General features: G+C 37.4%; 2 protein-coding genes across 2 annotated transcripts; one reads left to right on the forward strand and one right to left on the reverse strand.

The window, feature by feature from the left end:
* The first annotated feature begins 4,258 nt into the window (after positions 1–4,258).
* LOC139861799 (RNA-binding KH domain-containing protein RCF3-like) lies at positions 4,259–13,494 on the forward strand. Its single transcript, XM_071850305.1, has 8 exons — positions 4,259–4,375; positions 5,161–5,728; positions 6,600–7,001; positions 7,507–7,764; positions 8,187–8,444; positions 8,536–8,594; positions 8,724–8,767; positions 13,133–13,494. Exons 2-7 carry the CDS (start codon positions 5,192–5,194, stop codon positions 8,764–8,766), a joined length of 1,557 nt encoding a protein of 518 aa, XP_071706406.1. The 5' UTR covers positions 4,259–4,375; positions 5,161–5,191; the 3' UTR covers position 8,767; positions 13,133–13,494.
* A 5,920-nt stretch (positions 13,495–19,414) lies between these two features.
* On the reverse strand, positions 19,415–21,614 carry LOC139864758 (uncharacterized). Its single transcript, XM_071853327.1, has 5 exons — positions 21,456–21,614; positions 20,760–21,389; positions 20,450–20,665; positions 19,877–20,110; positions 19,415–19,720 (listed from the first exon to the last, which is right to left on the reverse strand). Exons 1-5 carry the CDS (start codon positions 21,612–21,614, stop codon positions 19,415–19,417), a joined length of 1,545 nt encoding a protein of 514 aa, XP_071709428.1.
* Between the last annotated feature and the right edge of the window lie 4,291 nt (positions 21,615–25,905).

A 25,905-nucleotide genomic window follows, 5' to 3' on the forward strand; every position in this document is an offset into this window, starting at 1 on the left:
TATATATATATATATATATATATATATATATATATATATATATATATATATATATATATATATATATACACATAAAATTGTTCGTGAATCGTCGGAATCATATAAAAGTTAGGTTTAAATTTAGTCGGAAATTTCCGAGTTGTCATAGTGGTGGTGGCTCGTGGTTTAATATAGAAGTAGCAGTAGTAAGTGAGGGTTTGTGGTGGTTTCAAGTGACGGATGGGGTGGCGGTTGAGATGGGTTCACAACGAAGAAGGTGAAGAGGTGGTTCTCGAATGATGAAGGTGATGATCGGGAGTTTGATGGAAATGGGTTTTTGATGCCATGGTGGATGTTCACAATTAGCATAGAAGAATGAATATGGGTATGAAACTGGTAATTGATTCCCACTTGTGTAGACATATTTATATATAAATAATAATAATAATGTAATAATAATAATCTATATTCAGTGAATTGGAACGTGCAGTAACAGTTTAGCATAGTAATCAAATTGTAATCAACTTTAATAATATATATAGTTAGCAGCCATTCAATTTGTACTCTTCTACCGACAGTTCTCACGGACTGTGTATCGTGCGAAATCAGTGGCGAATAAAAGTGTTCAGAAAAATCCCATATTTTTAAATTAACTATATTTATTTATTTTGGTCATCATGGTATAAAATTCGATCCTTAATTTGTTAAATAAAAATTACATCAACTGTCCCTCCCAATTCTGGGTAAAATATAAAAAGTGTTAAAATTTAATAACTAGATCCTAAATACATTTTTAGTAAGCCTAATTTTTATAGAACTAATTTTCGAATCACCGTTTATTTTAAAATCATATAAGTTGAATTTAACTTACTTAATATTGATTGACTGACAAACGAGTGCTATTATCGTTTACTAAATAAATTCGAAACCATATAAATATACATTCAATATACCTTATATATATATATATATATATATATATATATATATATATATATATATATATATATATATATATATATATATATATATATATATATATATATATATATATATATAGATTTATTTTAATAATAATATCACATATTATTTTATTTACATAATTAATTAACTCATATAATATTTTAATTTATAATAATATATATATATATATATATATATATATATATATATATATGTATCTATTTACAAATAGTGGTTCGTGAATCGTCGGGAATAGTCGAAAGGTAATTGAATAAATGAAACAATTCGGAATTTTTGAGACTCAACATTACAGACTTTGCTTATCGTGTCGGAAACATATAAAGATTAAGTTTAAATTTGGTCGAAAATTTCCGGGTCGTCACATTTGGCGACAAACTCTACTCAAACGCGATACTTGCAGTTTCTCGATCTTCTTGTTTAACTCGCTTCGCACTCAACAATCTCCCACTCGAAGAGACGTTAAACAACCTCAACTATACCAGATTACATGTCTCGACTTCATTGAACCTACCCATCTATACCACCAAGAAAGCTTCTTGGGACACGCACATTCTAACCAACAAGTTAGCAGCTTTCGATAAAGAGTACTTCAACTACACTCGCCAAAACGTAATCTTCACCTGTTAATTGTGTTAGACACCCACAACAACTCTAGATCACCCGATTATGGAACTCCATTTGAACACCGCCGAATAAACACCCGGGACACGCTGCACTTCCATGCCATGTGAAGGAAGACTTTCGACACTCAAATAGCTGAGTAATAATCAGATCTTCGTTGCTAGCTTGGGTCATCTCTCGATTTATGCGCCACCATTGAAGTGTGCGAGACTTCAATCACAGGATTTTAAACAGGAGACAAAACCGCCTCAACTCATCACTCTAGACACGCCAACCCTGTCACCGACATGTCATTAATCACCCTCATACAAAATTTCCGTTTATCACTGATTTTCCTTCCCAGCAATCAAAAAATCTGACAAACGCCCTTGTAGACTATTCATCAAGGCTCCAGTGAGAACGCAGTCACAACCTCGAAATCTACACTTTCAACTTCCACTTTCACGCTGGTACACTGATCCTTATAGCTATGAATTTCACGAACCCATCTTCTCAATCTCAAGCACGCTCCCACTGTACGAGTAAGAAAAATAAACCGCTGCTACCCGAGAAAAATCTGTTTCGTACCACCCGATCAGTTGCAAATTTCTTTGCCAATGGAGAGTAAAACAAGTACCTGAGTATCTAGTCGGAATCGACGCACTAACACTGTGAAAATCAGAGAAACATATCGCACAACCATCTCTACAACTCCCACTAGTCGTCCAACTCCCACTTACCCGATACTTCTGTCAGTTCCCAAACTCACTCCGAGTTCCCGATACTCTCAACAATATCTTGAAAGCTTCAAGTTCCAGGACTTACAAGATTATCCACTCCGTCAATCACCTAAGAACCTAACTGGTAACCCTTAAGGAAAAAGCTCGTTTGTTGAACCAAACATCACCCAAAACCCTGAGCACTGGTCGAATGCGTTCTATCCGACACCCTTCGTCAACCAATCTCCTTAGTGAGAGAAGCTCTAACCTGCCTGCATATTCCACACACTTTGAAATATCCAACCAAAACCTTTGGTCGTTCCGTTTCAAAACCGCAAGCATAAAAAACTTCCCCGTAACTCTCGCTGTCGGTAATAACCCGGATGTAATCCCCTCGTTATCCAAACCCCAAACCTGAGAGATCACCCTCGTGAGCTTATGTAACAAGCCAAAATCCCAAAATATCCAGCTCGTATCGCCCGAGTTTCCAAGACTAAACTATCTCGCACTCGGGTCATCAAAACCCGAAAAGTTCACCCTGAAAATCTGCCCATATTCGAAAAATCGTATCTGAAAATCCAACGGTCCGATCATCACCAAATTTAAAACACCAGTAGAACCGACTGTATTACATTACCAGTAAAAATTTCAGAAAGATCTAACGGTAGATGAATTTAGAATGAATTTTCTACTTCTGTTGCGCAATCACAAAACCCTAAGAGTTTTCATGACGGTTGTCAACTTCGAAAACACATAACTCCAAATCTAACGGTCCGATCACTTTTAAATTTGTACAGCCTCTAGATCTATTTGTCGACCACCTACAGTCCAATTTTCAGGTAAAGGTCGATCCAACGGTAGACGAACCGTCAATGATTTTTCTACTACAGCTACGCAATTAAACCCTTACCTGAGTTACTGTAACTTCGAAAAAACATATCTCTCAATTGAACGGTCCGATCTCTACGAAATTTTGACCACAATTAGATCTATGAGTCGATAACCCCCGGTTAAAATATCCTGGCGATCCAACTCTTAACGAACCCGCTATGAATTTTCTTCTGCAGCAGTTGCTTAACATCCGAATTTTGAAAACTCTCCCGCAACATAACTTATCGATCCGACTACCAACTCCGTTACCACCGCGAGCCACCATAATAATCTATTAGTAATCATAGACAATTATAATAGATTATATCACGAGTACATAGACCATACCCGCGAGTTCTTCGCTATCAACTAAGTCTCTAGATCTCGATCCATGTTGCACAAACCCTAGATCTATCGTTTGTTCATGCTTTCAATTCGCCATCGCTCCCACTCGAAACCATGAGCTCTTGATACCACTTGTTAGGATTATTGGACCCAAACAAGACATATGATTTAATCTAATCACACACCCACGAACGACAAACGAATTAGCTAAAGCAATAAACGACACAGGGATTTAACGTGGTTATATCCCAACTCCAAACAAGGAGAAGGGTTTACTCCACGGGCGCAAACCAGAGAAATTTTCTTATTATTTTCGTGCACAGTATTTACAGGTTACAATGAGGGTATTTATAGTGCAAATAACAAAACATGGAAAGATCTAGATCGACTTGCTGGCCAAGGAAACTGTCGCGTTCCGCGACACCATGTTGCGTTTCGCGACAAACAATGCTCCAACGCGACACCAAGACGCGACAACATCCAACTCGATCCCTGACACACCTGTCGCGTTCCAGTCGACTTCATCACGTTCCAACACGTCGTGTTTGGCGACAAACTCTACTCAAACGCGATACTTGCAGTTTCTCGATCTTCTTGTTTAACTCGCTTCGCACTCAACAAAAAAGCCCCGCGAATTCGCGGGTCTTCAACTAGTTAAATTTAAATTAAAGTTGCGATAATAAAAAGTCGATTGTCGAGTGAAATTAAGATAAAAGCGTGTAAAGGAGGTTAAATGTCATTTCTTATAACAAAAAGGGTGATACATGTAAAATAAAATGAGCAACGGTGGCCCTCTTTCGGTGCTGAAAAACCCTACTATCAAAAGTTGAAGAACTTACTGTAGCTCACACACATACCGTGCTCAAACTCTACAATCAGTACGCATTCTTATTGATTTCTTTTCGATTATATAACATATCACGCATTTTGTATTTAATTTCGAACATTTGATCGGTAAATTAAACTTGAATCGATTGTTTAGCTTAAATTTGATATGTTGTTTCGATTATGTATTGATTGAGATAATAGTAACTTATTTTTCCATAATCGTGCTGTTACATTGCTAGTAAGTAGAAAATCATCATTGATGAGAGAACAATTAGGTTTGACGATAACGTAGATTAATATCACGTTTTAGGCCTTCAGAAAACTTCTGTTATTATTATTTGGTGCTATCCTTGTATTCAAACAAACCATTAGTGATAGTGAAGACTAATTTAATCTACTCATCTCAAAATTTGATGCTTATAGTAACTACTTACTGAACTGCAATTATCATATAATTAGTAGACTATCAAGAATCTAAAGTTAGACTATGGCTTTTTGAAAAAGAAAAAAAAGGAATCTGAAGTTAGACAATAAGGTTGAAGATCCGCTGCAGAGACATCAAACTAACTTATTATTAACCTAAAAATATACAAACCATACAGTTAGTAATCCCTTTAACACACTATTCCCAAATATAAGTTCTCGAGGGAAACCAAGGTTGGTCTAGCTTTTATTCTGCCTCTTTATATGATGTATGCATCAAATCAAATTTGAGAGATGTATCGATTGGTAGATAAAACTATTTCGAGTTGTAGTGTGTGTGCCATTGTTTTGGGTAAGCTAGTTCTCTTTATTATTATATTATTTATTATTATTATTTTTTGTGGAGTTACAGTTAGAGTGATTGGTCTTAGTAATTTCTGCCAATGGCTGGCCAGAAGAACGACTATGGAAGAACAAATCGTGTTGATGAGAAGGAGTCACATGGTATTGGACCAGATGATACGGTATACAGATACTTGTGCCCTGCAAGAAAGATCGGAAGTATTATCGGCAGGGGTGGAGAAATTGTGAAACAAATGAGATCAGACACTCAGGCGAAAATTCGAATTACTGAAAGTGTGCCTGGTTGTGAGGAACGAGTTGTGATAATATATAGTTCATGCGAGGAAACTAACAGTTTTGGAGATGATTATGATGATTTTGTTTCACCTGCATTGGATGCTCTGTTTAAGGTGCATGATAGGGTTATTGCTGAAGAATTACCTATTGATGATGAATTTGAAGATGCTGAACAAGTTGTTACTGTAAGAATGCTTGTGTCTTCTGATCAAATTGGATGTGTGATCGGGAAAGGTGGACAAGTTGTCCAAAACATACGTAGTGAAACAGGGGCTCAAATTCGTATTCTGAACAGTGATTACATACCTTACTGTGCATTGAGTTCTGATGAGCTTCTCCAGGTGTGATTTTCTTTTCTTTTTACATTTTAGTCATCAGGTGCTATATAATTCACAGAAATATTAAAACATGGCCGATAGAAATAACTAATTGGGTTAAATAGTGTTACCTGAATTGCCATTCTGGTAAATTTATGCTAGTGACTCTTAATCCCATTTTACACTCTGCTTCATAGCGATGCTGTTTTTCGTCACGTTTTATATAAGAAGTTATCTCATATAATGAGACTTCGCCACACACTCAATTACCTGACAAGTATTTTGATTTTTACATCTATACTCATAAAAGAACTTTTCAAATACTATTTCTTACAGATTGTTTTTTTACAGCTGATAATCTGATTTCAATGATTTAAAGTCATAAAGTCAGTTTGAATTAGCACATCCAAACATTCCTGAAGTTCACTTTTTCTGATTTGTGCTTTCATATATATATATATATATATATATATATATATATATATATATATATATATATATATATATATATATATATTAAGCATACATATAAGTATTTGCTTTTTTTTTGTTATATGGTACCATAAAAGTCACCAAGTTGCCAATTATAATTGTACTTCCATTTTAGATTCCAAGTTTTGGCTGGAACTTGGAAAAATTAGCATAGAGTAATTGAACATATTGTCTAATATAGCCATATCACAGAATAGTGAGAATGGTAAACATGGTGGATGTGCATAATGCATTTAGTATACCGAGATAATCTATAATCAAATTCAATATTAAACTATTTGTATTCTCGTTGTTAATTTATTTCAGCACCAATGATGCAATTTCTGGCCTTGGATCATAATTGGTTTTCTTTCATAAAGTTTTTTTTTTTTTTTTTTTTTTAATTGTATGATTTATTTTGTAGATAAGTGGTGAAACTACAGTTGTCAGAAAAGCTCTTTATCAAGTGGCATCTCGGCTTCACGAAAATCCATCAAGATCCCAGCATCTGCTTTTGTCTGCTTCCAATATCCACAGAGCTGTTGGTGGTGGTTACTTGAGCCCAAACCCTGGTGCACCACATCACACGGGTGTCGGCTCTTTAATGGGTCCTTACGGGAGTTACAATAATGATGGGGGCGATTGGGCTGCATTAGCAAAGGATTTTTCACTTCGTTTTGTTTGTCCAACTGAGAATATCGGGGCTGTCATCGGCAAAGGTGGTTCAATTATTAAACAAATACGCCAAGAATCTGGTGCCTCAATCAAAGTTGATAGCTCTGTTGCTGAAGGAGATGATTGTCTTATAACTGTATCTGCAAAAGAGGTATCATTACTCTATCCAGACTCTAGAGGTAGCAAAACAGATGGGTTGGGTAATTGGTGGAAACAGTTTTTTTTTTTTTTTTTTTTTTTTTTTTTTTTTTTTTTGGATCTGGTCTATATAACAGGCTGGAACTGTTTGTGTTGGCCTGAAGCATTTTCTTTTCCAGATATTGATTTTGTAGAATTATTTAGTGGGTAAAATGTGATTTCAATAATAATTTGTTTTTTTTACATAGGCGGTGTTATTAGGTTGTACGCATTTAAAATACATTTTTGGGTGCCGTTTCACCTTTTTGAGCTGTTTAGCCCATTTTGACCCATATTGCTTTTTAGCTATTTTTTATCTCCCCATTTGCTGCTATAGATTTAAACATAACCCTAGCTGACATGTTTAATGTGTTAAAATATGGCACCTCTACTTCAATCATATCTTAAAATGTTGATGACTATAAACTTAGATACTTTTCACAACATTAACACATGTTATTTCCCTAATATATTAACAGGTATTTGAAGATCAATCACCAACAATTGATGCAGCACTGCGTTTGCAACCACGATGCAGCGAAAGAAGCGAAAAGGATTCTGGAATTCATGTACTAACTACACGTTTGCTAGTTCCAAGCTCACAAATAGGATGTTTAATCGGTAAAGGTGGGGCCATTATTTCTGAGATGAGAAGCTCAACTAGAGCAAACATCCGTATAATAACCGTCTTGGAAAATCTTCCCCTAGTTGCTTCTGAAGATGAAGAGATGGTCCAGGTACTTCTTCTATTTCAGAACCTCCAAACTACAAAAATTTCTTTGAATTCCTCATTCTTTAAATACATATATGGTAGATGTAGCAGTTTTGACCCATTTGACTTATCTTGTTATCTCTAATGGACTGAAGGTGTAAAACAGTAATTACTTAAAGGATTGAAAGTCATCCAAAGTGTACTATCAATATATAAAACCTTTCAAATTACTTCATGAAACAATCAAAATGAATTATTTCCAAAATAACTTATATTTGTAAATGTAACTGCAATTGTAATTGAGTCGCTCAATATCAAAAATTTGGGACAAAAAGTGCGTTGAGGTCATCAGAACCCTAGCGTACCAAAAGTACCCAATTTAACCCTAATCCAAACCAAAAGACACCCGTTTTCCACTTGTAAACAAGACTACTTTATGTTGTATAGATCAGTGGAGACATCAATGCTGCTGGCAGTGCTCTGTTACAAGTAACAACACGGTTAAGAGCCAATGTTTTCGAAATGGAGGGAAGCAGAGCGGCTATCTCATATCATTCCGTGCCCGTTGACTTGCCTTATGCATCAAGACATGGAAACCGTGACGGTAATTCACGCGGACGTGGACGTGGTCGTGGGCGTGGACGTGGACATGCTTCTCACTCTCGCCGATATGATTCTGAGTTGGACGGTTACGGTGATTCCCAGGTTATAACCGAATTAAATCGAATTTATCTAAGATCAACTATATATACTTTTTTTTCTTTCTTTTGTTTAATCACATTTCATGTGTTTTTAGATCCCGGAGAGTAGGTATGGATCATATGATGGTTACTCGGAGCGCCCTTCTAGTGGCGGGTAAAGATCTTTTTTCATTTTTTTATTTAGGTTATGACGTGTTATACGTCTCCTTATGGCTGTTTTTTTTATCCGTTTCCATAAATTATGAAACTTTATTTGGATTCTAATCAACTCTCATGTTGCTAGGTTATCTAATCCTATTTCACATGGGAAACATCATGGTTATTAAGGTACATAGTTGTTTCCTCTTGTTTATTCTAATTTTCATTTGGATTCTTGAGCGTTTAGAGGAGTGATTAACACAAGGGACAATATAAACCCATTCACCTAGGAATGGGTCAATTCGAAATTCGGGTTAGTTATTATTATTAATGGGTCAAATATGTATAAGAAGTTATGAAGGGTACATGTTGAAAGTCACACAAAAAGTGCAAATTAAAAACCTAAAACCTCGTAAATCTTTTTAATCCAATTAATGAAACTGCTAATGCTATAAATATAACCTTTTGTAATCATACCCCAACTCGAGGAACCAAAAACTGAGCCATTTCAAGATTTCACTTAGGGCCATTTGTCATTATATCATAACTTGAACCATGTATTATACTATACAACTAGCTTTAATAGCCCGTGCGTTGCACGGTGGCTAAAAAAGTTGGTATAGTAATACGTTAATATTTGTACATGTTGTATCTGCAACTAACAATATGTTAAATCACGCATGTTCCATCTACATGATTAATGATAAAGGAAAGAGATCAAATACATGTAGATGTTATGTTAAGTCACACATGTTTCATCTACATGTTTAATGATAATAGAAAACGATTAAATACATGTAAACGTTTCAAATGGACCATAAAATTTAAAATTCAAAATTCAAAATTGCTCATGACGTTTCGATTTTCTTATCCTTACACAACCTGAATTGATACATTCAACATGTAGCAAATTATATTTTTATATAATCTTTGCAACTATCCATGCTATTACATAACGAATATACAAACAGAATATGTATTTAATCATACATGCTCGTCTACGAATATAAATAGTAGGCTCCAAAAAAAATTCCAAAGGAGATAATACTCTTCTTCGTTGGAGAAAAGAAGCGCTATTATTATCCTTCACACTATTAACCAAGCAACATGTCTTTCCATTTACGGTCGACCATCCATTTCTTTTGGTTTTATGTAGTTATTGGAGTTTCTCTAAAAGAGAACACAAAGTACATGCTTAAAATGAGTGCAATTGCAAAAGTTGACATGTTGATGCCATCTTGTAAACCAACGGCAACCGCAAGAGCAGTAACGGTTGCAGAATGCGATGATGACATTCCACCAGATCTAATCAGCTTCTTAAGATTCTAGTTGACCCTTTGATAAGTGCTATATACCCAAAAGAACTCATTTGTGGATACATGTCTTAAAAGTTTAGTGTGCAATTAAATACATTAAGCAGTTGATAAAATGTCACTAATATTAAAAAAAATCTTTAGGCAAACCTATTGCTGATAAATGGCAGTATGCAATATGAGGATCCAATCCATTGTCTACGTTCATATACAGCCCTAGAAACCAAATAAGCGGAAAATCCTCAATCAGATTTGGTAGAAGGCCCACTGATACAGTTGGTGCACTGATAGCTTTATTAGTTTAGACTTTAGAGGTTAGTATAAAATATAATCGAAGATATATCAACCATGACATTAACCTTCAAATAAAAATAATTTCAAATTATAGTTACATAATTTCAGATATGTTGTAAAAACTCAGTACATCAATTCTCAAATAAGTTCATGGGGCATATTATGGGGTATATATACATGGGTCAAGAGTGAAAGCAAATAGAACTTATCTGAAATGCCCCATTTAGTTGATCATTGCAGCCCCATTTGGTTGATCATTGCCGCCCATATTTGATAAAACATGTCTCTCAATTCATATGACTCTTAATTAACGAAGCTACTATCTGCATAATTGAATTATTAACAAATATACAAATCAGTTCTAGATTCGTAAATATAAGTTTACATACATCAAAGAAGTTTCAATAGCCAAACAATAGTAAAAGTAACTTCTTGAAATTAAAACCATACACATTTAAACATGTAAGTTATAACTAAGTTACACATGTTACGATTTAACCTCTATAACGATTAAAGCTTGGAAGTAGAACTAAAAAGATATTCATATCAATATATGAATATCTAAAAAAATTTCACCTCATACACCCCATTTCCTATGTTATACACTGTACAGATCCAAAAAAAAAGCACCATCTAAGCATCATATTAGAATTATAAGAATCAAAATCAATTAAACACTACATATAATATCAGATCAAAGCTATAGCAACAAAAGTGCAGACTTCTATTAATAAGAACCACACCAACTATGAACTAAACTAACATATATGACATAAAAGGAATACAAAAATGATATTCTAAGAGTGGCATATACTTTTTAGCAACTTATTGACTTGTGATTAAAAGTATATGAATCAACAACAACAAAACCCAATACCACATGAGTGGTGTATGGGGGAGGTGAGATGTAGACAATCCTTCCCCTATCCGAGAATAAAGACAAATCATTTCTCCACCCAGAGTGAAACACTCTCAAAAGTAGAGAAAGTCATCCCTCTCTCTATTCGACGGATAAAGAGATTGCTTCCGAGAGGACCTCCGGCCTTTAAGTAGGAAAAAGTTTTTAAAAAAAATAAAAAATAAAAAAATAAAAATAAGTAGACGCCGTGAAAATGGTAGAATCAAATTTCCATGGGTTTTAAATCCTGCCTGGAATTTAATTTAGGCTCTAAGAGTCAGTCAAGTCGCCAATAAATCGACGATTGCTGTCGACTCAATAGAGCCTATAAAAGTATATGAATCGATTATATAAATTTACCATTAGGATGACTCGATTAAATGGATTTTTCGGTGACATCTAAATCGATTATGTGCCACGAAATACAGCTACAACCTACAGTAATAAACCAAACGAACAAAAAATACATTTAAATAAAGAAGATGGGATAAACGAACTAAACATAAATTAAGCCAAAATGTTAAAAATAAAAAATCCAAATAACCATGAATCTTTTAAACCAAGAAAAAAACATAAATTCTCTATCAAGTAAAGCATGCAGCGAATTCAAAATTTTATGGATGATTGTATAATTTGATTAAGCTTTATTTGTTGATTCGAATATTAAGAAATTGAAAGTTACTGAAATGGATTAGGTGTACTGGCAATTGCAAAAGACATTCGGCAACAAAAGACGGAAAATTGTTACTTTTGGAACCTGAGATTCAACTGCAAAGAAGACAATAGGAAACCTGAGATTCATATCGATTTTTTACACCTAAATCATGGAAAGATCCAATCAATATCTTTATACCTAAAATCATACCAACACATAAATAATGTAATTCAAGAAGCAAATAACTTGAATTAAAATTTTTATACTAACATCCAAACAATAATGACACAACAACAAAAATAATAATTCAACTTATAGTATCTGAAATATAACCTGTAGTAGCCGTCTAAAATCATAATCAAATCAGTCAATTTATCTACAATTTAAAAACCCCAAAATTTAAGATCGGACGTTACAACAACTGATACAAACTTAATTAGACCAATAATATTATATTATGATTAAACACATTTGAAATCAAAATTGAATCTTTGATAATTATAAACAGCACAAACGAATCCAGGGAATATGTGTTTTTAGTAATTAACTAATGAAAATATCAAATCAAATATGTAGCAAATTGAAATACCTCTATAGAATCGTCTTCATATCACAGTTGATTCAGGCTTTTTTGCTTCGCAATGTTTATGCCAGATTCGTTTTTGACTCATCGCGAAACAGAATGGTAATCAAAGTAATGGGATGAAAACAAAATAAAGAACCCTAATTGCGATATGTTTCATCTTCATTCGACCGTTTTGGTGATAATCGAAGGGGTTGTGTTTTGTATGATGAAGATGATGATGAATTTGAGTGAAACGACAGTTAATTAGTGAAACCCTAGAAGTTTGAAGAACAGGAAGCGTCGAGTGAAAGAGATAAAGAAAGGATATGAGAGAAAGGGTTTTTTTTTTTTTTTTGTTTTAAAAAATGACGAATGAAAGGTTGACAGATGGCAGAACGTGAGGTAATTGTAAAAGTAATTAGAGAAGATTAAGGGGTAATTAGTGGGAAGACACGTGGATTAATCATATGCTTTATAATAGGTTATAGATAGATAGATAGATAGATAGATATACTAATAGACACCTGAAAGCATGTCATTTAGTTGGGAATGAATGTCGTTTTTGACCCTCCGTTCACACTACCTTTAAAAAAAAAGAGGAGGCTGGCCAATTTTTTTGGTTGTTTTGTCTTATTAGGCAATGAATTCACAATTTGTTTTTTAACGGGTTATTGATTTTATAAAAATGTGATCTCGATTTTGTCCTATCTACTGTTCTTATAATCTTTGAAATTTTATACATAACAAATCACCCGCAGCAACGCGCGGCTTACCCCTACCTCGTTGATATCTAAAGCTCTTTTCTTTTTCATCTTTTTTTATGTACCAGCTGCGAACACCCAGTTTTCCAGCCTTAAACAAGAAGAGGAGACGAAAAGGACACGTGTAACTATGTTTTGTTGCTTTATTAGAGGACTTGTTTAGCTACACAAAACTTATCGCTGCTATACCTAGATACTGTGGTCTCAGGAATTCATGCTTGTCTAAACCCTCGTTACCTGGATTACATTTGTTCTGTAGGATAATAGTTTTTTCTTTGTAAATATTGTTAGAACAATCATCGTTTTTTTTGCTTCATCTCTCCCAAGCATTAAGTGAAAGTTGTGCTTATCTTAATTGCTGTCTTTAGTAATCAGTATGTATATCTAACTTTGTAGCTTTGTGGCTCAGCTTCTATGCAACTCGATTCCTTGCTCCCAACTCATTTTTATGTTAATACTCGGTCATCTACTACATTTAAAGAGTGTGAAATTGAGCCAATTATCAGAATGTGTCAATAAAAAAGAATTGAAATGATTGTTCTAAATCAGGTTAACAACTCGATGATATTCATGTTGGTTAGAAGCTCTTATTCTAATTGATGTTGAAATTCAGAATGCTTGTACCGACAGACTCTTTAATGTTTTGAATTTTGGTGACAAATATAACACGAGACAACCTAACTGATCAAGCGAAAATTGACTTGAGTGCAATTAGTTGAAATGACTAACCTTCGGAAGGGTTTCCTTCGGTTAACGTGATGAGTATGAGGGGTGTTGTGGTGGTTAACTTTTGCCGAGCCTCCAAGGTGAGCTTAGAAGAGTGATCAGCGGTGGTAAGTGCAAAATGTTGATTAATTCCTAAATGTGTGATTATGAGCAGTATTTATAGGCATAAGATGGCGGTTACCAAGGATAACCACCACTAGCCCACTAAACCACGATTACCACTCCTGGAATCCTCTAATCATGCCCACTAACTGCTCCACGTTCTCCTGATTTGTCGGACGGACAAGTAGCTGTGTAAACCAAGTCAAATGGTTAACTGTACGCTACGGGTGGCGTGGCGTAGGGATAATCGTGGCCTGAGAGCGACGTTGACTTGGTATCCAACCAGGAGCTGAAGCTAAACATCCAGCTACAGGATACGCCATGCGTCTCACATGACGGCCATGGCGGGACGTACGTCATTAAGTCCCCCCAGTTTGGTTGGAATAAAATTGCCTTTGATTGTAACCAAACTATATTGAATAAAATATTATAAAAGGCCATCATTACTGACACGCTGTAAACGTCAAATCTTGTTTCCTCGTAGGGTGTGCTAGGGGATGATGTCAGCAATCATTACGTTTTACAGCTGTAAAAATGAAACGCCACGAATCCAACGGCTGTGGTTCAACATCCCTAGGACACGTGTTCGATCAGGATCAAGGCCCAGTAACTAGGCCCACAGTAAGTTTTTTCTATAAATATGACGTTTTTACCTCCTCATTTTTACATCTCTTTCTCCACTTCCTTATTATTAAACAATTTCTTATCTCCTCTCAATACTCGTGCCGTTTTCATTCTAAGGTAAACCAAAATGTCTAAGGCTAACGTTTCTACGGAAAACACGACCGTTACGACGGAAGAGATGGAGAAATTTATAGCCGAGTATCCGGTACTTCGAGACGTACCGACAATGGTAGCGATACCCGGTCAGCGTGCCGACGAGCCGCCACAAGGATACTTTACCTTGTATTAGAAGGCAGTGGCGTTGGACAACCTGCGTTTTCCGTTGAGCCCATTCGTGGCGGCTGTACTAGACCATTATCACATTAGCGTCTCGCAATTACATCCACACGCATGGCAGCGTGTTACTATTTTCGAGATGTTTTTTAGGGCACAAAATAGACCCGCGAGTCTGAACGTTTTTCGAGCGACGTTCAAACTCACTGCTTCCGGAAAGGGGTGGTACACTTTTGAGAAAAAGTGTAACTTTACCACTAAGAAGTCTCCGTCCCTCCATGATTGGAGAGGAATGTTCTTTTTTGCCGGGACCGATCTGCTGGGCGAAGGGCGTGCCCACCTCGCACAATGGCATTCCAAGCGTTCTCCAGACGTCTCCAAGACTCCAGACCTTAACCAAGGGGAGCGGGAGCTTTTTAATTTGTGTAAGGACGCTACGCTTGAGATGCGTCCTTACGGCGAGGTGATGCTGAAACTCTGCAATGTTCAGCATTATTGGCCATGGAGTGACAGAGTGCCATTGATCATGTGCGACGGAATGAGTATGCTCTTCGTGCCGTTACGTCTTTAAACTTGTAAGTATTCTGCTCATGTAATTTTTCTAACTCATATTCTTTTGCAGAGATGGATTTCAACAGAGTTCTCCGCCGCCTTACTCTTGATGGCGTTTCCTTCAAGAGATTCCCAAAGGCCAACCTTCCGGAAGGTCATCCTTTGAAGGGTGATGATGTTGCTGCTGGTTCATCCACCAACGCTGCCAGCGACGTGACAACAACACAACCTACAACCGGCTCAACTCCTGTCACCAATCCGGATCCGATATCCGTCGCTGTTTCCACAATTCAGCCGGAACAGCAACTACAACAGCATAAACGCCCCCATTCTCCCCCAAAAGTGACCGTATCGACTGGCGGTCACAAAAAGAGGAAAACGCCGCGAGAAGTTGCAGAAAGCAACTTAAAAACTTTTGAAGAGATTCCCAGCCAAGGTGGGTATTATGAAAACCCTGATAATAACCCCGCTACGTCACCAGAATCCCAATGGGAGAAACTAATCAAGTTTGTTATTTCTCTAGGGTTACGCATGGGAGTCCCTATCGTCCATCTTCAAGATTCATCCGACGCCCAAGTAAAGGCGTCGGAAAAAGACAAACTGAAGGCATCCGGTTCTGGCGACGCGTCCGGCCAACGTTCCACTTCTTTGGAGGAGCCTTATTCTCCTGGTTTTGGAAAACAACCCACCTTCAGTCACATGGAGACCATGTGGAACGTGTCTCACAGCGACGCTCTGTCGCAGTTTGAGTATCTGCAACGGATTTGCCCTCCGGTGCTTTATGAGGCGGTCCGAAAAATGCCTGATAGTGCCGCCCGCCGCGCCAGGGTTCAACATATCTATGAAGGGTTGGTGTTGACCCGCGACGAGCTTCAGCGGACCATTGAACTGGATCAACGCGCCCTCCGCGCTGAAGCCGACGGTAAAGAGCTGAATGCTGAAATTGTCCAAGTTAGGGAAGAGTTGAAGCGAGCTAAGCAAGCCGCTGCCGAAGCAGAGGTGGAAAAGAAACAGGCCCTAAGGGAGGCCCAAAAGGCTATCAAAGAGATGGCCTTACGCGCTGAAAAAGAACAAACTGCGCTAAAGGACCTGGAGGCGGCGCATAAAGAGCTGGCGGAGGAGAAAGCCAGTAAGGATCTCCTCACCGCCCAAAACCAAGAGTTGTCCGCTGCCAATCGAAAGGTAGCGGACGATTTTCAAGAGCTTTGCAGCCTCATCCCCTCTATTTTTTTCAAGGCTCTCTAGGCGCCGGAGGTAAAGGAGCCGTTCCAGAATTTGGTTGACGCTACAAGGAAAGTGGAGCGTTTGGACGCGTATACCACGTTGGTGGAACATGTTGAAATAGCAGAACCAATTCCGGAGGCGATCCGAGACATGGCGGATGAGGACGCCTACGACGTCCATGATGCGGCGGTCAATGCCTGCGCGGCCATTAAGGTGCCGTTTATTGAACAGATTGGGCCGACACCGGACCTTACCTTGGCCAAATTGAAGAAGATGATCCCGTAGTTGTAGGGATTTTTGTAATTCTCTTTTCATTTTTGTTCCTAATGTAATGGTTGTAATTAAATCAATGAAATATCAATTCCTTATGATTCTTGTTATTTTACTTGTGTGTTCCAACTGTAGTAAAACGTGTTAATATAAATATGTACGTACCGTCGTCACGGCAACGTACCGTTTGTCAAGGTTACACTTGGTAATTGTCGACATTGCACTCATCTACTTAGTGCTGGGATTAATGCGACGGATACGAAATCCGGAGGCATCCCGTTCCGAGGGCTAGGCATACCTCCAATACGCCTAGCGTCGCCAATGCCGTCCAAAGATTAGATGATGTCTTTTTTCATGGCATAAGTAACTTGTGAGTGGATGATAGTGCTCTAAATGAACATATATTTAGTATCAATATCCTTCCAATATGTAAAGCTTTTAGTTGTAATTGTTCTATTTTTATGTAATATTCGTTTAAATAAATAAGTGCGAAGACAAAAGAAGAAAACGACGATTTGAAGACGCAAATGACCAAAAAGCTAAAAAGTACAAAGTACAATTCAAGTGGTTCAAATTATTGATGAGAAACGTCTAAAAATTACAAGAGTACAAGCCGTGAAACGCAAAGTACAAGATATTAAATAGTACGCAAGGACGTTCGAAAATCCGGAACCGGGACCAGAGTCAACTCTCAACGCGCGACGCAACGGACTAAAAATTACAAGTCAACTATGCACATGAATATAATATAATATATAATTAATTCTTAAAATTATATATATATATATATATATATATATATATATATATATATATATATATATATATATATATATATATATATATATATATATATATATTATATTATATATTAAAACCGTCGGCAAATTAGAAAACAAAGTTAGGTGAGCTGGATCAGAGGTCCATGCGATTGCATGGCCTGGAGGCACGATTTCCATGCGATCGCATGGCAGCAGTTTGCTGGTCAGGTACTATAAAAAGGCAACGAATTGGACGAGTAATATACACTTTTTTTTTTCTTCTTCCTCTGTAATCATAATTATATTTTTAATTATAATTTTAATTTTAAATTAAGTTTAATAATAATTGGGTTATTGTAAGGAATGTTTTAAGGTTTTGTAAGGCGAAACTCTGTCCGTGTAACGCTACGCGATTAATCACCACTGTAAGCTATGTTCTTCCTTTTTAAATTAATGTCTAGTAACTAAGTTATTATTATGCTTATTTGAGCCAAAGTAATCGTGATGTTAGACTAAATATTAAAGACGAGGTTATTAGATTTTGTACCATAATTAAGGTTTGGACAAAAGACCGACACTTGTGGACATTGGACTATGACTATTAATAGATAGGGGGTATTGTCTAATCGAATGATAACTCATTAGAATCTGTCGAACCTATCTTCAAATTAGTTAATCTAATAATTATTAAAATGATTATGTATGTCCTATTTAGTGACGTTTATACGACATCTTTTACGATCATTTAATTAATTATTCGGGTTGGGTAATTGATTATTCATTCTGATCAAGTGGGTAAATTAATATTCATATCTCATTAAAACATGGGTGGATTACATACAAGGATAATTGGTGTAATTGTTAACAAAGTTATAAAACCTTGGATTACACGCAGTCGATAACCTGGTGTAATCATTAAACAAAGTATTAAAACCTTGTTACAGTTCAAATCCCTAATTAGTTGGAATATTTGACTTCGGAAATAAGGTTAATTTGACAAGCATTTTATAATTATGACCGATGGACTATTATGGACAAAAACCAAATAGGTATCAAATAATCCAGGACAAAGGACAATTAACCTAGGGTAATAAATTAAAATCAAACGTCAAACATTATGATTTCGGAAGTTTAAATAAGCATAATAATTTTAATTCATATTTCATCGTACCTTTATTTACTGTCATTTTAATTACTGCAATTTACTTTCTCGCAATTTAAATTCTGTCATTTATATTATCGTCATTTATCTTTACGCTTTATTTAAAATCGACAAACCGGTCATTAAACGGTAAAGCCCCCTTTTATAATAATATTACTACTTATATATATATATATATATATATATATATATATATATATATATATATATATATATATATATATATATAAATAGTTAATAAAAATATAGCGTTAAAATCAGCTAGCTCCCTGTGGAACGAACCGGACTTACTAAAAACTACACTACTCTACGATTAGGTACACTGCCTATAAGTGTTGTAGCAAGGTTTAGGTATATTCCATAAATAAATAAATAAAACTTGTGTAATTTGTATCATATTTTGTAGTATTTCGCAGTAAAAATAATAACTATTTCGTATACACCGCTGCACACATCAGTGGACTTACATTTATAACGCCGAAGCGCGGCCAAAACAGTTACACAATACATTAGTAATGAAGATTGAAAAAATGCATTTAATTGAAAACTGAAAACAAAGAAGTCTAATGCGCGATGCGCTTACATTTGTGGTGATCAATCACAAACTTGGTAGAATGAAAAAGAAAAATTTTCAACAACGAAACGATTCGAAATATTTAAACATAGAACTTCTTTAAGTTGGTTGCGTGCCAGGTACGCGACACAAATTTGTCGTCATGCGTCTTTAGGTTATACGCTCCGTTGCCAAGTGCATCTGCAATCACATACGGGCCTTCCCAATTGGGTCCCAATTTTCCAGTATTCTCGACCCGGCTGGCGTTGTTATTACGCCACACAAAATCACCGGGGCGGAAAGTACGTTCCTTCACACATTGATTGTAATACTTGGCAATTTTCTGTTTGTTCGACGCTTCCCTGATAGTGGCGACGTCACGCCTTTCCTCCAACAAGTCCAAATTTTCCTTCAAGCTAATGACGTTGGACTCATCATTGAATTGTACCACACGTTAGGTTGGGACAACAATTTCAGCGGGTATCACCGCCTCGGTACCATATACAAGGCTGAATGGCGTTTCTCGATTACTTCCTTTTGGCGTGGTTCGGAACGCCCATAATACTTGTGGAAGCTCATCTGCCCAACCTTTACTGTCCGTGTCCAACCTTGCCCTTATCCCGACAACGATATCCCTGTTGGTGACTTCGACTTGCCCATTTGCCTGCGGATGGGCAACAGAGCTGAAATTCTGTTTGATATTCAACCCGTCACACCATGAACGAAACGGATCGTGAGCAAACTGTTTGCCGTTATCACTTACAATTTCGTGTGGTATTCCGAAACGGCACACGATTTCCTCTCAAACAAAATTCACAATCTGTTTACCCGTTATGCTCTTTAATCTTTTTGCTTCAACCTACTTGGTGAAAAATTCAATTGCAACGACCAAGTATTTTCCATCCGGGAAGGGGCCTACCAAATCAATTGCCTATTTGTAAAAGGGCCAAGCAGACGTCACGGGAATTAGCTCATGCGCCGGCATGTGAATTTGCGGGGCGTGACGTTAGCATGAAGCACAAGCTTTGATGATCTCTTTCGTGTCACGGTACATGGACGGCCAAAAATACCCTAGCCGCATTATCTTCCCCACAACGGTCCTAAATCCTATATGCATGCCACAAGTCCCTTCATGCACCTCCCTTACGATTGTTTTCGCCTCGCTTGGGCCGACACACCTTAAAAGCGGTGCCGTGAAGGATTTCTTGAACAGAACTCCATCCCTTAACATGTACATAGGTGCTTTCATACGAATCTTACGTGCCGTTGCCCCGTCAGCTGGCAACGTCCCGTTCTTGAGATACGTAACGATGAGACTCATCCACGTCTCGACCTCTTCTACAGTGGCTGCCTCCTGTGATTATTTTGCAAGAAAATCAGGACATGTGTACGTTGTGTTTTAAACAGATTATGCATATAGCGTGTTTGTTATCGAAGCGAGTCGATACCTGTACCACGTCAGTGGATTTTTGACTAAGGACCTCCACCCAAACGTCCTTGGCGAAGTGGCTGATCACGCTTGATGCGAGTTTGCTGAGTGCGTCGGCCTTTTTGTTCAAGGATCGCGACACTTGCGTTATTAAGAAACGCTCGAATTTGTTGGCCATTTCTTCTGCCAATGCCAAATAATTTTGCATAGCCGGATCCCTAGCTTCAAACGTCCCGTTCATCTGATTCGCCACGAGTTGGGAATCAACCGACACCTTTAGGTATTTTATTCCCATCTTTTCAGCCATTCTCAAACCAGGCAGCAATGCCTCATATTCCACTTCATTATTGGAGGCGGGGAACTCGAAACGCAACGCGTAGGTATGTTCCTCTCCGTCAGGGCCAATTAAAATTAGACCTGCACCCGCTCCGTCAGAACTCGATGCTCCGTCAGTGAATAGTTCCCACGTGATGATATTTGGTACTTCTTCGACGACCGGCGCTGGTGGTGCGGCGCATATGAATTCAACCATAAAATCTGCCATAATCTGGCCTTTGACAGCTGTACGGGGGGCGTAATGGATTTCATGTTCACCCAGTTCGATTGCCCACTTGGCTAGCCTAACAGAAACCTCCGGTTTACTCAATACCTGCATGAAAAACTTGTTAGAATAAATTTCCTCCAAGGTGCTCCGGTCTCAATCGCCGTACCGTACCTGTTTAATAGGCGAATCAGTTAGCACTAGCATTGGGTGCGCTTGAAAGTACCGTCTCAACCGTCTTGCGGTGTGGACCAACGCGAAAATAAGCTTCTCAATCGGTTTGTAGTTGACTTCGCCATGTTGTAGCACTTTCCTCACAAAATAAACTGGCATCTGTGTGCCGCCACGCTCCGCGACGAGCACCGAGCTAACAGCCTCTGTTCCCGCCGCCAATATTTATAAATTCGTAAAAAATTATTACGGAACGGTTACTTTACCCGGTACCGGTGTCGTCAACGTCGGCAACGTCCTTATCAAAGCCTTCATTTCCTGGAAAGCATGATTCGCTTCAGGAGTCCAGTCGAAGTTCCGTCCCACGTTGTCTTTCAACACTTTGAAGAATGGAAGTGACCGTTCTGCCGCCTTTGACAGGAATCTGAACAACGCTGCCAACTTGCCGTTCAGACTTTGTTCCTCCTTTCTCGTTCGCGGTGCTGCCATTTCATCAATAGCTTGAATTTTCTTAGGGTTTGCCCGTATACCACGCGTTGTGACGACGTGCCCCAAGAACTTTCCCTCCTCGAATCCAAAACTACACTTCTCCGGATTCAGCTTCATGTTGATTTTTCGTAGAGAGTCGAACGTTTCCTGAATGTCCTTCAAAAGGTTCGTTTCGGCGTGACTTCTGATTACTATGTCGTCGACGTATGCTTCCACGTTTCGATCGATCTGTTCTTTGAATGCAGCGTCGATGACCCGTTGGTATGTTGCGCCGGCGTTTTTTAAATCGAAGGGCATCTTTTTGTAACAAAAAATGCCTTGATCTGTGTGGAACGCGGTTTTGTCCTCGTCGCGTTCCACCATTTGGATCTGGTGATAACCCTTGTAAGCATCAAGGAAACATTTGAAACGAAAGCCCGCCAACGACTCTACCTTCCAGTCTATCTCTGGTAGCGGATAGTTGTCTTTGGGACAAGCCTTATTGATGTCTTTGAAGTCGACACACATCCGCCACGAGCCGTTCGCTTTTTTGACCAGTACTGGATTGGCAACCCATGTTTGGTACTTAACCTCTCGCAGCATGTCTGCTTGTACCAACTTTTCCACTTCATTCCTTAGGAAGGCGCTACGCTCCGGAGCCATGCCCCGTTTCTTTTGCCTTACTGGAGTCATACCCGGGTTGGCGTTTAAACGATGTTCTGCAACGGTACGAGGTACTCCCGTCATATCTGACTCTTGCCATGCAAACACGTCAGCGTTGTTCGCCAAGAGTTCACATAACGCACTTTTCGTTGCGTCGGATAGTGTTTGTCCAATCTGTATTGCCTTATCAGGAAAGGAATGGTTGATGATAACGCTTCCCCCTTGCTCAATCGGTGCCGTCTGATGTAGCGGCTGTTCGACCTGGCCCACAATCGGGACCCGATAAGAGAAAACAGTTGCAACGCCTAAAAGAGTTGGGAATTTCATCATGCCATGCACAGTTGATACTATCGCGCCGAATTCGCACAACGCTTCCCGTCCCATGATAATGTTGTACTTCGACTTGGCTTCTGACAACCACGAAGTTTAAAGCTACCGATCGTCGTTTCGTATTTTCCTCTAACGTAACGTCAATGCTTACTCGACCCAGAGGCTAAGTCGTTTCGCCTGTGAATCCCGCGACGGGATGGAGTGGGGGTTTTAGTTTATCCTACACATCTTGTGGTAGCTGTAAGAAGCAATGTTCGTATAAGACGTCAACGACGCTTCCCGTATCTACATAAATTCTCGAGACCTTGCATCGTCCTACCGTGGCGGTTATCGTTACGGGCAAGTCGGTAGGACAGACTCTCCAAAAAGCAGGAAACGTGATAGGGGCACATTCCCATTCCTCCAAAACTTCCGCCTTACGAACGTGACCCGCATGCCACATTTGTACCATGTGGATGTGCTTTTCTGGAGCTTTTTCTTTTCCCCGTTTCCAGGCAAATTTCTTCGTCCCGGGGACTTTGACACGCGACGGTTTTAGATGGTCGAGTTCCCCCAATTTCAGCCGTTCAACTATCACCTTCTTTAGTTCCCTGCAGTCGTCCACGTCGTGACCTTTATCTTCGTGAAAAATACACCATTTACTTTTGATGTTATGCGAGGTGTATACGAAATAGTTATATTTTTATTGCGAAATACTATTAAATACGATACAATTTTACACAAGTTATTTATTTATTTATAGAGTGGATATACCTAAACCTTGCTACAACACTATAGGCAGTGTACCTAATCGTAAAGTAGTGTAGTTTTTAGTAAGTCCGGTTCGTTCCGCAGGGAGCTAGCTGAGTTTAACGCTATATTTATTTTAAACTATATTTGTATAAAAATATATATATAATTAATATTATTATTGTTATAAAAGGGGGATTTTACCGTTTAGTGACCGGTTTGTCGATTTTATGTCTTAAGTCACAATTAAAACCTAATGTAAAATATTAAATATAAATACAACTTAATTTAAAGCGTAAAGTAAATGACGATAAATAAAAGTGCGATAATTAAAAGTACGATAAGTAAATGACGATAAATAAAATTGCGATAATTAAAAGTACGATAAATAAAATGACGATAAATAAAATTGCGATAATTAAAAGTACGATGAGATATAAAATAAAGGAATTATGCTTATTTAAACTTCCTTAATCATGATGTTCGACGTGTTAATTTTAATTTATTACCATGGGTTAATTGTCCTTTGTCCTGGATTATTCGATATGTCCATCTGGTTTTTGTCCATAACAGTCTATCAGTCATAAATATAAAGTGCGAGTGTCCTCGTCAAATTATCCTTATACCCGAAGTCAAATATTCCAACTAATTGGGTACTTAAACTGTAATAAGGTTTTAATACATTGTTAATGATTACACCAGGTTATCGACTGTGTGCAATCTAAGGTTTTAATACTTTATTAACAATTACACCAAGTGTCCTTGTATGTAATCCACCCCTGTTTTAATGAGTCTATTGACTATTAATCCATCCCCGTGTCCGGTTAAATGAACGATTATTAGTACTTATAAATATCCCGCCCATCGTGTCCGATCGAGTGTATGTGGTTATTTATAATTACCTCAAATTGTAAATCTCTATATTAAATTAATGAACTATCATTCAGTTAAATAAATATAAAGCCCATTAATAGCCCATAGTCCAATTTCCACAAGTGTCGGTCTTTTGTCCAAACCCCAATTATGGTCCAAAACTCAATAACCTCGTCTTTAATATTTAGTCCAACATCACGATTACCTCGGCTTAAATAAGCATAATAATAACTTAGCTACGAGACATTAATTTAAAAAGGTTGAACATAACTTACAATGAGTATTAATCGCGTAGTGTTACATGGACAGAATTTCGACTTACAAACTTAAAACATTTGCCACTATAACCTTATTATTATTAACTTAATATTAAAATTAAAATATAATATATATATTGAGAGAGTGAGATTGAAGTATGATATGGTGTGTTTAATTCGCTGAAAACTCGTCCAATTTATAGACCTGGCCAAACTGTTCTTCCCATGCGATCGCATGGAATTATAGCATCCAGGCCATGCGATCGCATGGCCAGCTGGATCAGACTATATTAGTTTCTAAAACGTGGGCTGCGCGTATTTATTTAATATATAATATAATATATATAATTTTATATAATTAATTATATATTATATTATATTCTTGTGCATTGTTGACTTGTAATTTTAGCTCCGTTGCGTCGCGCGTTGATAGTTGGTTCATGTTCCGTTTCCGGATTTTCGAACGTCCTTGCGTATTATTTAATATCTTGTACTTTGCGTTCCGCGGCTCGTACTCTTGTAATTTTGAGACGTTTCTCATCAATAAATTGAACCACTTGGATTGTACTTTGTACTTTTTAGCTTTTTGGTCGTTTGCGTTTTCAAATCGTCGAATCTGTCTTTTGTCTTCACCTTTTTATTAGTTAAACGAATATCACTTGTAAATAAAACAATAGCAACTAAAAGCTTGTCTTTCTTGAAGGATAATGCTATGAAATATATGTTCGTTTTTAGCATTATCAAATATTCCCACACTTGAGCGTTGCTTGTCCTCAAGCAATATAGAACTTGAATATAGTTTTACTAGAATCACTTCTTTATTCTTCACACTTTATAAATCAGTGATTTTAATATGGCGGTATGAACAATGATAGTAACGATGTGGTTTACAGTGCCACATGACTATAAAAATTTAGATCCTTTAGGAAATTCAATCTAGTTTTTACCCTAGATAAGTTTTCCGGAATAACCCTTCACCGGTGTTTGCAAAATATTTTTGTGGGTTTTGTGGGTTTCAGATTTGAAAATTTTAGCTCAAAACTTGCGGTTTTGTGTCACCCACTTGCTAACCTTGTATTAGGGAAGCAACACATCCAGTATACTTGTTCTGTATATTATCTTTCGGTAAACTA

Source organism: Rutidosis leptorrhynchoides, chromosome 8 (genome assembly GCF_046630445.1).
Source record: "Rutidosis leptorrhynchoides isolate AG116_Rl617_1_P2 chromosome 8, CSIRO_AGI_Rlap_v1, whole genome shotgun sequence".
In the NCBI taxonomy this organism is placed as follows: domain Eukaryota; kingdom Viridiplantae; phylum Streptophyta; class Magnoliopsida; order Asterales; family Asteraceae; genus Rutidosis; species Rutidosis leptorrhynchoides.

Excerpts from the sequence above, each read along its gene's own strand:
- LOC139864758 (XM_071853327.1), bottom strand. The coding sequence starts at position 21,614 with ATGCCAGTTTATTTTGTGAGGAAAGTGCTACAACATGGCGAAGTCAAC. Across the intron at positions 21,390-21,455 it reads CTGATTCGCCTATTAAACAG|GTATTGAGTAAACCGGAGGT; the intron begins GTACGGTACGGC and ends TTTTTCATGCAG. Across the intron at positions 20,666-20,759 it reads AATCCACTGACGTGGTACAG|GAGGCAGCCACTGTAGAAGA; the intron begins GTATCGACTCGC and ends AAATAATCACAG.
- LOC139861799 (XM_071850305.1), top strand. The coding sequence starts at position 5,192 with ATGGCTGGCCAGAAGAACGACTATGGAAGAACAAATCGTGTTGATGAG. Across the intron at positions 5,729-6,599 it reads GTTCTGATGAGCTTCTCCAG|ATAAGTGGTGAAACTACAGT; the intron begins GTGTGATTTTCT and ends TTTATTTTGTAG. Across the intron at positions 7,765-8,186 it reads AAGATGAAGAGATGGTCCAG|ATCAGTGGAGACATCAATGC; the intron begins GTACTTCTTCTA and ends TATGTTGTATAG.